Here is a 15,382-nt window from a genome sequence, read left to right as displayed (position 1 = left end):
TAGACATTCGAAGACAGACAGCGGCGGGCTTTTTCACAGGAAGAGGTCAATGAATGGACCCAAGTACATTAGTCATACAGTAGATTGCCTTTCTGCTTTGAAGTACTATCTGATGCTTGTTATATGGATGGGAGGAAATGTAAATCTTCTATTGTTAAGTCTGCAATCCTAATTGGAAAAATCATCACTGAGTTCCTCAAACAAGAAAGGTCCCCAAATTAAATATGTTATAGCTTGAAATGCTACTCTGCGTGGAACCTGATCTGCCTACACAAATTTCAGACATAAACAAAAGTAATCAAGAAATTCCAACTCTAGGAGCTGGAAAGTTGGGATAACAAGTAAGGCTGCTTGGTGCCAAGCATAAAGAACTGAGTTCCATCACCAGAAAACACACAATGGAAGGGGAGAATGACTCCTGATGGTGGTTATCTAACCAACACATGGGCATTGTGCCACACGCATATGTGTGCATGCAAACATAAACCAAGTAAACACATTTTCAAAAGGAATTCCAATTCATAGAAAATCTAGCTAGCTCTGATGAATGTCTTAGAACTCAGAATCACCGAACTCCAAAAACTAGACACTAAAAATACCAACCAATGAGCTTAATGTAGGAAAACAGAGTTCTCAGGGAATGAAGTACAGATAGCCAATATGCCTATGAGAAAATGTTCACCCTCATTGTGAAGGCTGGTTTTAAATTGTCAGCTGATCACAATCTAGAATTTCCTGGCTTGAGAGTCTAAGTGAGGACTCATGTAGATTAGGTTTTCCTGTGAGCATGCCTGTGAGTGATTTTTCTTAATTTGGTTAATGGAGGTGCAAAAACCCACCCTGAATGTGGGAAGCACCATTTTCTGTGCTGGACATTGAGCTTAAATTTCACCGATTCAGTGCTCTCTGCTCCTGATTGTGGAACCAATCTGAGCAGTTGCTTCAAGTTACTGATACCTTAACAACTTGCCAGTTAAGGATGAACTTGAACCTGGAACAAAGAGCCACATAGGCCTCGCCTCCTTTAAGTTGCTTTTGTCCAGGTCTCTTATCACATCAACATAAGACAAAATTAAGACCTTAGCCATCTGAGAAATGGACTGAGAGAATCCATCTCACCCCAGTCAGAATGGCAGTTCTCAGGAACACAAATAAAAGCAGCTGCTGATGGGGGTGCAGACAAAAGGGACCCTGTACACTGAGTGGAAACATACTCTTAGTGCAGTTACTGTGGAGGTCAGTATGAAGCTCCTGACAACAGACAAACTAGATGGCCCAGCTATGCCACTTCTCAGCATACCCCAGAGAGACTTGAAAGTCTCTGTTCAGAAAGCTAAGCTGGGAAACTAACCAAGGTGTCCAACAACAGAGGACTGGATAGATAAAATGTGTATATACATACAATGCGATTCTTTTTCAGCCATAAAGAATAATGAAGTTATGTTTACAGGGGAAACATGGATGCAAATGAAGATAATCATATAAGAAAACAAAGTCAGTCTCAGAAAGGCAATATTTTACTTACTTTTCATTGCTGTGATAAAGACCTTAACCAAAGGCAATTTGAGAAGGAAAGGTTTATTTCTGCTTACAGTTTACGGTCTATCATGAGAGGAAGGCAAGGCAAACTCAATGGAAGAACCTGAAGGCAGGAACTGATAGACTCCATAGAGGACTGCTTACTCTCGTCCCTTCATGGCTTGCTCAGTTTTCTTTTTTATACAACCCAGGACCACATACCGAGGAGTAGCACCGTGCTCTGGACTTGCTCTCCAGAAGGGCCTTGAGGTTTCCACTGCAACGCAGGCATGAAAACCCAGATATAACGCATCGTATAAAATATCTCTTCAAGACTTCTCTCTTCCAGCCGCAGATGAAAGGCCTGATAACACCTAGGAAATGCTTCTGGTATTTGTGATGTCTAGCCACTGAGGGAGCTGTACATTTCTTTAGAGACTACTGATGGTTCCTAGCTTACCAGTATGAATAGCAGCCAATGCTCACTGAATATGCATCATTATCCTGCACCAAAGCTCATAGGCTGATGGCAGAAATAATTATCTCTATAGATGGGGTTGTGGCAGCTGGAAAAGCCCAATGGCTTGTTCAAGACTAGGAATATTGACAACAGTGATAAAAGAAGGCTTAGGCTCAGGTCATTATGATTCCAAATCCTTGTCTCCATCTCTACCCTGAGCTCTCTGATTATATTTGTGTCTAAATCACAGCTGCTGGATAACCCAAACCAAGCTCCAATCACTAACACTTGTCACACTGGGTTTATTTAATTGAGGATAAGCCCTGACTCCAAGAAGACTTGATGCCATCCAGTTCTCTTTGCATCTTGGAATGTATTTAACTCCCAATTGGCCTCACATCCTTCAATCTGCCAAAAGGATAAATGATGTTTTGTTTCCACCAAAATGGTAGACCAGATGCCCTGAAGGACTTCTCTGCTTGAATGAACTAAAACCCTGTGTCTAATGTATAAGTAAAAATCTCAAAGGTGGCCATAGATGCATCTCAAAAGAAAGATACAAAAGCGAAAGTAGAGTGACGGAGGGATCCCAGGTGACTAGCAAGTACCAAGGCCAACCTGAACCCTAAAGGTTTCTGCTGAAATTCAGAGCCTTTGAGCTCTCATCTTGATGGTTGTTACATGGGAGTGGGGCATCTAGATAATATAGTCTAAGAGTGTGGCTTTTAAAGGAAACTCCCATATAAAAGTAAGGCTGTGGAGGGTAAACGGAAAGGAAGTAAGCCATATACATAGCACAGAAAGAAAAGGTGATCTTTGCACTGCACACACACACACACACACACACACACACACACACACACGCAAAGCTTCCTTGTTCAGACTTTACCACTGGCAAAAGAGAGAAAAAGTTGTCCTTGAGAAATTCCTTACAAATTCTTCTCACAGATTTCACCTGGCCTACTCTTGGCTGGGAGAGCCACTTTGTGAAGTCAGATGATATAAAAAGAAGAATCCTCATCATCTTTGCAGACGCACACACGATGTCAACCCAGGGCTCAAAGAATCACCAGTTTCCAAGGAAAACAAGCAGTTCGGAGGCAAAGGGTGAGGTTAACAAGTCTTGTTCCTGGCCAGGTCTTCCTCCTCACTGGGTGGCTGCAGGTGATAGATTCACTCCCTACAGGGAACCTGAGAACTTGGCCATGGCTCAGTGAAGTAGCCCTTTCTAATTTCTTCCTTTTCCTTTTTGATAACTCCACCCTTTTGCTATCCACCATTTAACATCCACCTCTTCCTTTCTACAGATTTTATCTTATTTCTCTTTACAATCCTATTTTTTCTAACCATAAAGTTTCTCGGATATGGCTGGAATTTCAAGGTCTAAGAGTCTTGAGTTCTGCTGATGCGTCTGCCTTCTATTTTCCCAGGAAGAGCTACCTACCCATCCTGACCTTCAGTCTTCTCCTCTGTGATGTATGTAGACAAATTAAACTAAGCTCTCAGAATTATGTGGAGAATTAAGGGGATAGTGAACATAAAAGATAAGCATTGGATCAAGCACAGAGAAACCGCTCAATACATTTACCTAATGAATGAGTTTCCCATTCCTTCTACATCAATGTAGCTCCATAAGCCGAATCCTGTCTACCATTTTTTTATAGCCTGTAAGCTAAGAATGGTTCATAAATTTTTCAATGGTTATAATTTAGGTTATTTATCATTATATTTTAATAAAACAAGTATATACACAGTATCCTAAATTTTGCCTCTTGGACTGGAAAAGCCTACCATTGGCTAGTTAGGTATAAGTGTGTGTGTGTGTGTGTATCCGGTTTCCATTATAGCTTCCAAACAATGCAGTGATAATGGACACACTCCCTTGCTACATAGAATTACACATCCAGCAAGTTTAGAAGGAACAGACTTCAAAATTCTCAAAGCACCAAGGGTTTGGAAGGTGAATGAACACATTTTCAGCTTATAATTTCCCACAATTAAATGTCTTCCATTTCACAAATGCCCACTTTACATAATAATGTTTGAAGGTTAGAGTTCATTGTGTCTCCTAGACAGTGCACAGCTCAAAGAGAAAAATGGCATTGCCCACAATGGGGGAGAATGGGAAAGAAAAGAGCATCCTAGGAGCTGAGAATGGAGGCCAGCCATCACCTGAAGCTGAGTGGCTTGTGTCTTGTTCTAAAAATTTGCCAGCATGCTAAAATATAATTACCAGTATTGAGATCAAGCTGCTGCAGACAATGTGACATAAAAGCCTCTGTGTGCCACCAGCTGGGATGGTGAATAATTGCCTGTGATTCAAATTTCCTCCACACTCTAAAGGTGAAAAGCTAATGCCTTAGGACTCCAGCCTCCGTCTCCATCTTTCTCTTTACAAAAGCTTTCTCTCTCTTTTCCAGACAAAAGAGGATTTGGCTTGGGGCACTGGAAGACAGTTTGGTGGCTTGTGTTGCTTGTCCTTGCAAGTGTGAGGATCAAACTTTATTCTCCATTGCCCAGGTAAAAAGCCAAATATTCTGGCCTGTTTATAACATCAGCAGTAGGGATACAGAGACAGGAGGATGTCTGGGGTTCATTGGCCAACCAATACAGTCATTAGTGAGTTCTGGGTATGGTGAGGAAGTCTGTCCCAAAAGCTAAAGTAGGAAGTGACTTGAGGAAGTAGCAATATTGACTTTTGGCCTTACCACCTATACATGGGTACACCCATCTACATGTGTACACACACACACACACACACACACACACACACACACACACACAAGCTCAAAGAAGATGTCTTAGCCAAAAGTCTAGTTTGAGATAGAAAGCTTGTCATCCATGGAGTGATCTATGGCTCACAATTACATAGCCACCTCCCACTCCATGTCCACATGCCACAGCTGAAGGGCAGCAGCAGCCAGCCACAGGTGGAATGGGACTAATGTATCATTTTCACTGTTATTAAAATCCTTTCTTTTGCAGTGTGTAACGTCTCTTTGGCCCAACCTAATTCTTCCTTTGCCCTAGGCCAGAATCCGTGTCCAGGACTGATGGCTCTGATAACAACAGCATGTTCTGTTTCATTTTGGTTTTGTTTTTATTTCAGTGCCCTTTTCCGCGAGGCTTCGGCTTCTCATGCGGAGCGGTGCTTTATGAATACATATGAACAGCCCTAATTATTTACATCTGGAACAACGCTACTCAGCATGAGCATTTCAGAGGGATTGTTTTGCCTCTTTGTATCTAATAGGGTGCCAGGAATATCCCAGAGCTGTACACTGTATCTGTTGCATAAATGATAAAGTGGGTATTCCGAATGATACAACTGAAGGTATCTTTGCCCCTTCATTTAACTCAGGAACAATCTGAAAATGAGTCACATATTAGAAGCTCGATGTAATGTCTCGCAATGACAGAAATCTGCTCATGATAGCTGTTTTACCCTCATGATTATTGCCAATTATTCTTACATCCAAAATGCATTAGCTCACAAGCTGCAGAGACTCTGCCCCATATATCATCTCTCATTCTGTCTGCTTTCCTAGCCACTGGGCAAATTCTTTTTCTGCTCACAAGGAACCTACAGTGATGCAGACTGTGTTCTGTTTCCTAGCACTTCTCAAGAAAACGATTGTGATACAGCCTAATTGTATCAAAGACTTCAATGGTTGTGTTACTACGGGCAGTCTCATTTCAAGCAAGAATAAGACATTTTGCTACAGCACTTTACACATGCCAAGCTAAAAGTGTTTCCACTAGAACATCTTGCTCTAAATTCCAGGTAGGACAAAGAGACATACTATCACAGTGAATTTAGACACCTACTTTTGCAGTCATCTTGGCCAAAAGCTCTTGCAAATCCATTATTCCTTGAACCAGGCTCAGGAAATCACTGCATGTTGGGCAAGCTCAATAAAGAAAACAGAAGGCACGTGTTAACCTTGTGCTCGCATGAGAGAGAGAAAAATTTGAAAACAGAGTTACGTAACTATACAAGGGGTTTTGCTTTCTTGAGATTAAAATTTGAGGGAAATGACAGAGGATTTCTGTTCCTAACACTGTTTCCCTCATTTTTATTAATAATTAAAAATAGGAAAAAAGGAGGCCATTAACTAAAAAGAACCTGATATTTTGTAAACTAAATCCTCATATGAAATTGAAATTTTCCAAGAAGTAACTCACACCCAGGTCAAAAATTTAAAGAATAATTTTGTGAGATATATATTTTTACATTAAACATACATTTATGTAATTATATTGAATATATATTTTTGTTGCAATATACAGAACCCATTGTGTGATCCTTTCTTGCCCTCAAATTGTAATTGCCAAAGTAACAAAATCTTGTTCCAACCTTGAAAGACCCAGTAATATCGACGTCAGATAATCCTTCTACTGTCCCCGAAGTCAATCTTACATAACTTACGCGTTTCCTTACAGATGTTTTTGTCTGACACTAGGAACAAGTCACATACTATTTAATCAGAAATGCCTGCGTGCTACTTACTGCGATTTAGGTTGGGGCACTGTGTGATGAAGCCGTTCGGCATGAAGATGATCTTGCCATCTTGGATGATTCCCTACCAAAGAAGAGATAAATAGCGATCAAGTTGACAGCTGCCAGGAGTTCTGTGCAACCCCCACAATCAGAGGGTGCTTACCAAGACTGGTTCACTCAGGAGTCCAGGCAGCCTTGGTTGGCATCAGCCAAAATCACCCCCATCTAGAAGTCCCTTATACATTCATCTTGAGAAGGTCACAGATAATTCCATCTGGTAGATACCATCGAGAACAGTAGCAAGGGCGGGCGCAGTAGGGGATATCTGCATTCATGAACTATCAAATTTAAAGGATGCTGTGAAATACAAATGCTCTCTTATGCCCTAATCTTAGAACATTGAGTAATGTTGATTTTTTTTTCAAGGCTTGCTTTTGGAGGGGGAAATAAATATAATAAAAGATTTCTCATTTTTGCATATGTATGTGTACAGTGTATGTACATATGAGTATGCTGTCTGCATGAGTGTGGGCACAAGTGTGAGAGTGTACATGCATGTACATGTGTCCATATGAATGCAGAGGTAAGGGTCTGATGTTAGGCATCTTCTTCAATCTACATGTATTGAGGCAGGGTCTCTCTCTTGAACTCAGAGCCCTCTGTCTACTATAGCTAGCCAACTGGCTCTGAGAATCACATCTCCACCTCATATGTGCTAGGATCACAGGTATGTTTCCACATTCTCCTAGCATTTACTGGTGACCCAAACTCTAGTTCTTAGGTTTGTATAGCAAGTGCTTTAACCACTGAACCATACTCCCAATCCCAATAAAGACTTCTATTGATACATTTAGTTAAGGAAATAAAATTAAACATCAAAGAAAAATTAAGCAACAATTTTCTCTCCTCAAATAATTGAACAACACTGAGTCTTTGCTGGCATCTTAAAACCTGATCAACAGCCGGGCATGGTGGCACACGCCTTTAATCCCAGCACTTGGGAGGCAGAGGCAGGTGGATTTCTGAGTTCGAGGCCAGCATGGTCTACAGAGTGAGTTCCAGGACAGGCAGGACTATACAGAGAAAACCCTGTCTCGAAAAACCAAAAAAAAAAAAAAAAAAAAAAAAAAAAACTTGATCAACATCTGAGAGAAGAAAGGCTACTTTAACACTACAGTTCAGTTTAGAAGAAAAGGCCAAATTTGAAGCAGTCAGTGGGAACCGATCTCTCAACAAAAACATTGGCTTGGCTTTGGGATTTTTCAAGTTAAATTTAAGATTCTGGTTTTAGATGGTTTTTTTTTTCCTTTAGATCTAATGAAAGATATGGAAGAGAACAGATGGTAGACACAGACTCTGGTTCCGAATATTGAGCTTCATTTATAAATAAAATATAGGCTTAAGATAGTGGGTAAGTCTTTGGGGAGGCGAACACTTAACATTTACATGAATGCCTTCTAGACAAGGCAATCGGCACATGTTGCTCTCTACTTCTTATTTCAAAATAAAATTTAATTGGAAATATTAATATAAATAACAGGAGCAGAGTTCATCAACAACAGAACTGTACACATTTCTTAACCTCATCTCTTTTTACCAAAGAGCAGTGCTGGTGATCACAAGGGGAGATGGCTTCCCAATGGGAAAGAAGCCAGCCACTGCTTCCTACTATTAACTCATAATCTCATGCAGCAATTAATACAACCTGAGTGAGCTTCTCTCGGGTACAAAGATGCTCCATCTTTTAGAGCCAAACAATTGCTTCAAGAGTCAGGGCAACTTTCAGACACATTGTAACTTCAAAAGAAAATAAAAATCTATGCTTAGAAGTCAGGGGAAGCCAAGTTCTTGATCTTGACTCTGGCTTACTGTGTGTACAGTACAAGAAGGAAGTGACCTTCTCTGAGCATCAGTTGGAGGGAGATGCTGGATCTAAAAGTTAACACATCCCTCTAACACAGGATTTGGGTCAATTTCACAGGCATCTGAATCTACACTGTCACCCACGAGACCTCTCATTTTTTAATTGCCTTTCCACCTATGTATGTAGCATGTGTATAGAAATATGCTTATATAAACAAAATTATATATTTCCACTAAAGAAAGATGCCTGTAGAAAATTAAATGTCATGCTAGAAAATACATTTCTGGAAGAAACCTGAATGGAACTAAGTGAGAGGGGAAGAAAGAGTCTAAGTGGAAGATAGGTCAACAGATGATAATGGGAAGAAAATAAAAGGGAAACTGTTGAATGTTCTCTCATATTCAGAACCTCTGACTGAGAGAGAAGTGTAATGGCAGAGAAGGCAAACATTTGTGTGGAAGACAAAATACTATGGTGAAAAGGGAGGGTAAAGAGACAATAGAGAAAGACAGGCATAAACATGAGCAAAACAGGATATGTATCCAAAAATACCATAAAGAGATCATCACTGTGTGCATTCACTAAAAGCTGTAGAGTAGTACATATAATTTAAAACACAAAGCAGAAATATAATATTAAATTTTGTTTTTTTAAAATAAAATGCCTATGTAATCAGATAGATTCTAGATAGATTAGAATAACCAGCCAGCCTATTTTGCCCAAGATGTAGAGATTTTTCTCTTACAAGGGATATCTTATTACTAAAACAAAGACACTCCCAGCCAAAACAAGAGAACTGGTCAACCTTGGTGATCCTTAAGTATGCAGAAGACACGTATGTGCCAGAAGAGGCCCAGGTCTATCTATCCCTGTCAGAAGAGGTTGCATCATGCATGGGAAGAGTTCTCAGAAATGTGTTTTATATAAATTAGCTTTCCCTCACAAAATAGAAAACCACCCTGAAAACTGCAACATGAATTGGCCTAACAACAACCCAGGGCATGCTAGCTTTTCTTGGCCTTCTTTGAAGTGACCTTACACATTTTAGATAAAAGATAAGCTACAAATTACTTCCTCTTAACCTTCCTTGCTTCTGTCTTTTCCACTTTTGATCTCTGTCATGAGTGTGTATGTGTGTGTGTGTGTGTTTGTGTGTGTCCATGCACGCATATGCACACATTTGTGTCACAGATCATTAGGTGAAGGTCAATGATGTTGACTTGGACAAAACCTGAAATAAGTGCTGACAGCTTTCCAATGCTCATTAACACAAAAACCCAAAGCACTTGGTAATTTTTTTTTCTGAGAAAAAGTCATAGGGGTCAGCCCGCATGTGGGCATAAAAACTTGTTCTTGCCACATAAATCAAGATGTTAACTTGATGCAGAACGGATACAAATCGATGCTGGGTTGAAAGAAAGCAGGAGGCAGGACAGCAATACTAACTGACACTCGCAGAAGTGTGGGTGTAGATTTGTGTGTGGCTCACCAAATTGGGGATGTGATTGTGCATCTGCCCCATAAAAGTAGGGATGTGAATGTGCACGTGTCCCACAGAAGTGTGGGTAGGACTGTGCATATGTGAACCACAGAAGTGAGTGATGTGTGTGTGTGTGTGTGTGTGTGTATGTCTGACAAAAATATGGATATAAATGTACATGTGCCCCCACAAAAGTGTGACTGTAAACACTCATGTCACCCACAAAAGTGTAGGTATATTGTGTATGTAACTGACAGAAATCTGAGTGCAAATGTGCACACTTGGGATCCAAGAAGTGCTGGCATCCCACCTCCTCCCCTAAATAAGGACAGAAACTCTTGCATTTATTCACCATGGTGATCATGCAGTGCCTAAATATTGGTGACATAGGACTGGACTATCTGAGTTTGCTTTTTGTTGCTGTGATAAAACATTTTGACCAAAAACAATTTATGGGGGGTGGGGGAAGGGTATATTTGTCTTAAATGTCCATCATCAAGGGAAATCAAAGCAGAAAATGAGAGGAAAACTGCTTCCCTGACTTGCTCAGCCTGCTTTCTCATATAACCCAGGCCCGCCTAAGTAGGGGTTGTACTGCCTACAGTGGGCTGGACCCTGCTACATTGCTTAATAGGAAAGAAAAAAAGTCTCATAGACATGCCCAGCAGCACAGTCTGATGTCAGTAACTCCTCAGTTGAGAGTCTATCTTCCTAGGTGACTCTCGTTTGTATCAAAAGTTGAATAAAATTAACCCACACCATTGACTCCTCGTTAACTTTCCACACAAACACAACAACCTGAAACTACAACCTTTTCTTTCCTATGAGTCCTAAAGTTTTCATTTTACTTTCATAATAGAAAACACAGTCCAACTTCAAAACTCCCACAGTCTTTAAAATACTCATCAGGTTAAAAGTTCAGTGATTCTTTTTAAAGACCAAAGACACTTAGCTGTGGGCTCTGGTACAATAAAAAGTAAGTTGAACACTTTCTTCCAAAATTGAAAGACGTGGGCATAAAAACAGCATTCTTAAGCAAAACCAAAGTCCAGCAGTGTAGCTTCAAATCCTGCAGCTCAAAGTCTGACATCTGGAACTCACTCACAATCTTCTGGGTTCCAAAAGTCCTTGGAAGCTCAAACTCTCCAGCTCTGCCACAGCATATTCAACTTGTCTCATAGGCTAACTCTATTCCACACTCATACTGTCCTTGGTGGTTGTCCCATGGTCTTGTCATCAGCAATATGCTAGTGTCCCCACTGTAGGTGAAGCTGTGTCTTCACCAATGGCCTTTCCTGTCTTCTCATAGTGACAAGCCTCAACTTCTCTCCATGATCCCTCCAGTCTTTGTTCTACATGGAAACTGAGACTACACCTTCCCAGATGGCCTTTCTTCTGGGAGATTCCAACACTGCCACAGTGTACCAGGGTTCAGCTATGCTCCATGACCCCTTCAATCCTGCAGTTCTCATGCCACCAAAATCACCAACTTTAGCTGCCAGCTAGAGATATAGCCTTGCCCTCCTCTTGACTTTACCTTCAGTGTGCTGACCTTGAGGGAATACTAAAGATTTCTCAGAAGATTCCCACTCAATGATGCTCATCTCTTGATAAGCACATTGATTTTTCAGCCACAGTTAACCAGCATCTATTTTCACCATAAAGCAAAGGTTTCGTTTCCATGGGTTCCTTTCTTTTCTTGCAAATTTACTGTTGTGATTATAATTTATAAATGCCCATTTTAAACATATTTTACTTAAAATATAATCACATCATTTCTCCTTTTTTTAATCCCAAAGTGAGGAGAAAGACCATAGACCAACTAGTTAAAGCAAGCTTTTTTTCCCATGTATATGGGCTGCCTCCTCCTAAGATGGGGTTCAAGAATTCAGCATTGAATATGAGGAAGACAAGGATTTTGTAGCTCAGTGGTGCAAGGTTTTCTAATGGGAGATTTGGCATGCAAAATAGGCAGGGTTACAGGACCAGAACATAACTATAACAAGTTAGTCATAATGACCTCCTAAAATGAAGACATGATTGCAAGGTAGTCATAACAGAGTAGTCATAAAAACAGGTAGCCAAACAAGGTAACTACCTTTTCTGACTACCATTTGAAACAATTATAGCAACCATTTGAAACAAATGTAGGGTTGTCATATGGTTATTATAACTTTTTGAAATAAAGACACGGTTGTCATTTCCTGGACCATGCAATATAGAACCATTTGTAGTTAAGGTTACAAGTTGAGCTTAGCCCAATCCTTGAGAAACAGGGCTTTAATCAAAAACAAAATAATCCTAGTTTGTCTTTACTATAAGCCTAAGATGGAGGTAGGCTGGTTCATCATCTTCCCTTTCATCCCTCCAACCTCTTCTATGGCCATTTCTTGTCTCCTCAAATACATGAACTCTTTTCCTTAATTCCAACTTAATATTCAAACAGCCCCTTTAGAGTTTGTGAGGGTCTCTCAAACATCCCTCTGAAGTCTCACAAGCCAAGACACTGTTGTCTACATTTATTTCAATGTTCTTCTCTATCAAGCTTCCATAGAGCAGCCTGAGTACTCAATACTTTTTCTAGCCCAAAGCGTAAAATCCTTCAACAATCCTCCCTAAAACCAATATAACCAGACCCACCACAGCAATAGCCTACTCTCTGGTACCAACTTCTGTCCTAGTTTGCTTTCTGCTGCAATGATAAAACACAGACCACAAAGAATTTGGGAAGAAAAAGGGGCTTATTTGGCTTATATGTTACAGCCTGTCTATCTTCAAGGAAAGCCAAGGCAAGAACTCAAGGCAGCAAATGAAACAAGGACCACAGAGAAATACTGTTTCCCTTGTTTGCTCAGCTACCTTTCTTGTACAGTCCAGACCCACCTGCCTAGGCACAGTAACACCCACAGGTGGCTGAACTCTGACATCAGTTATTAAGAAAATGTCTCACAGACATGCTCACAGGCCAATCAGATGGAGACAATTCCTCACCTGAAATTTCCTCCTCCCAGTTGACTTTATTATGTCAAGTTGACAAAAAATTAACCAGCACAATAGTAGGATAAACATTTGCCATGCTAAAATAAATTAATTAAATTAAAATTAAAAATTTAAACCCATTAAGTTTTACAAACATAAAAGTAAGGAGAAAAAAGAAAAAAAAAAAAAAAAAACCTCTCCCTTACCCTTATTTCTCCACAGAAACCTTCACCTGTGAGGATTTCCATAGACAAAAAGGAGTCTTCCAGTACTGCAACTTCTCTCAAAGAGATAAGGGGTAAAAGACAGAATTCCCCTCGCCCCTCCTCATTTATCTTTAAATGTATCCATACTTATCTGAAATTACAGCATACTAGACCTATGTCTAATACAGTTCAATGAGCCTATGTTCACTTCAGCAGCATTCTGGCTCTGTGTTAGCTGGGTTTGGTGGCTCTGTGTTAGCTGGCCTAGGTGACAGTGTGTTAGCTGGCCTTGGTGGCCTCATTCCCTATGCTTTATTTCACATCATTTATCCTGGCAGACTTTCTCAAATCTCAACTTTCTTAATAATTCTGAAATACCATGAGTATTGACTAAAAATTCTCAGTCCTGGACTAACCCTACAAGACTCCACTTCACTGGAGTTGGAATAGACCCAGAAATCAGCATTTTTATAAAACCGCTCCCAATGATTCTGAGGAAAAGTCAAAAGACCAAGCTTAGATCAGCTTGATCTGCTGTCAATCATTTTCTTTCTGAGCAGAAAGGTTTATGTGCTAAAAGTTCAGTGTTGAGTGTGGTGTCTAACAGCTACATATGAGCAGTTCACTGACTTGCTACTGGATGGAAACGGGTGGATTGCTGGATACATAAGCTGAGGTCAAAAGGCAACACAGATCCCAGTGTCCTCTGTTCTTCCTGAGTCTTAAGAGTGTGCATTGTCAGCATAGTAAACAGTATAAGAGCACCAAATTCCTAAAGCCTATAGGTTGCGCAATATCAGATTGTGTTTTTTCTAAGAAGTTTGGGTAATATACAGCATTCCATTTCTACCTACAAATGCATATCAGTGTTTTCAAGACCCTGGAAAACAGACACCCAGGAACGTTTTGGGGGAACTTCTGCAGTGGTTGTTACAATGAAGTACTGAGCTGGGGGCCAAATAACCAGCTCATTTCACCTGTAAGAAATTGAAGGCTATGATACCTTTAATAGCCTTCCTACGTGGCACCTGCATCTTAAACCAATCAAACAGTACAGATCTTCTAACACCAAGCCAGCACTCGGGTGCCACAAGATGCCAGAGCTTAGCCTGCATAACCTACAGGAGCCCCACAGTTTGCTGCATGGTCACAGGAGACACTACAGCAAAGAACTCCTCTTACTGACATGACAGCTTATCTTCATTGCCCAATGTCTATTGAGTCATTTGCATTTGGTGCCAACCCTTTGCTGAGGCAAATTTAAACACTGAGAAGAGGAGCTGCTTCTAGGTAGTCTGATTTTACCCACAGGCCACCATCACATTCCCCTTGCTAACTAGCTCTTTGTCAGAGGTGCTAAACCTGGGGGTGGGGGATCTGAAATCTGAGTGAATTCCTACAGTGCAGAGCCCACATTACAAGAAGTGCTTGCTATTAGTAAGGATGGAAGGCATACAGTTCAATCCCTTCCCACCTGTTGCCAACTCTACCTCCCGCAGACAGCTTGCCTGCCATGAAACTGAAAAAAAAATAAATCCCCCCAATCAGTGATACATTTTGAGTTGTTCATGTTTGTAAAGCCAACTCCCATTATTTCCAACATTTTTTGTCGTTCAGTAAGAAAAATAGAAAGGTATAATTAAAAAAAAATGGGAAATGATGCCATTAAGACCCTCTTACATATGGGATAACTGAGATTAGCAAACCCTCCTTAGATGCTCAGCATTCTCAAACACAAATGAAAGATGCTTTAAGGCCAAACAAATGCTAATTCATTTTTAACGCTCTTATTTCCCTGCAGATCTCTGTTTACATTGAAGAAACTGGTTCTGGGGTTTTTTTTTTTTGTATGCTAAAAACACTGAAACAAATTGCTTTGAAAGGCAAAGGAAGAGCAGAGCGGGTGGGAGCATTTCCTGCCAGGCATGTAAATATATGGATGAAGATGTGTTTTGTTTACAATCTGGCAGAGACCCAAGCTTTTACAACAGGATCATGGAAAGTAAGAGCTGGAGAGCAGCATTTTCAAGATGCAACCCATCGCCTATCTCTGCCCTGAAGACAGTGAATAAAATATCCCAGCTTGCATAAAAGCCAAGAAAGACACTTGTCGACTTCCATTATGATCCATAAAAAACTGTCAGCTCATTAGCATATCATTAGCTGCCCTGCTGTTCCCACAGAGTCTTAACGCAGAGAAATATTAATCTATAAATGTATACACTTTCCAGTGCTGCGATTCCAGCTTTCCCCCATGAAAGGGAAAATAGGAATTAAGAATGGGAGGAATCCAAAACAGCTTCTTTTGCTTTGTGCCTATAAACATATGTCTGCCATCTGCGGGATTATGGGAAGCAGCTGAGGTGAGAAAAAA

At 40.4% G+C, this 15,382-nt stretch overlaps 1 protein-coding gene across 1 annotated transcript in view; it reads right to left on the bottom strand.

Annotated features, from left to right (window-relative positions):
* Nell1 (NEL-like 1) overlaps positions 1–15,382 on the bottom strand; it is an 887,940-nt gene that overhangs the window by 637,147 nt on the left and 235,411 nt on the right. The window contains exons 6-7 of the mRNA NM_001037906.2: positions 6,489–6,561; positions 5,807–5,889 (exon numbers count right to left, since the gene is read on the bottom strand). Of these exons, the coding sequence (NP_001032995.1) occupies positions 5,807–5,889; positions 6,489–6,561 (156 nt within the window). The remainder of the gene's footprint in view (positions 1–5,806; positions 5,890–6,488; positions 6,562–15,382) is intronic.

This window comes from Mus musculus, chromosome 7 (assembly GCF_000001635.26).
Source record: "Mus musculus strain C57BL/6J chromosome 7, GRCm38.p6 C57BL/6J".
Lineage (NCBI taxonomy): Eukaryota > Metazoa > Chordata > Mammalia > Rodentia > Muridae > Mus > Mus musculus.
This window is presented reverse-complemented; position numbering and strand designations above follow the sequence as displayed.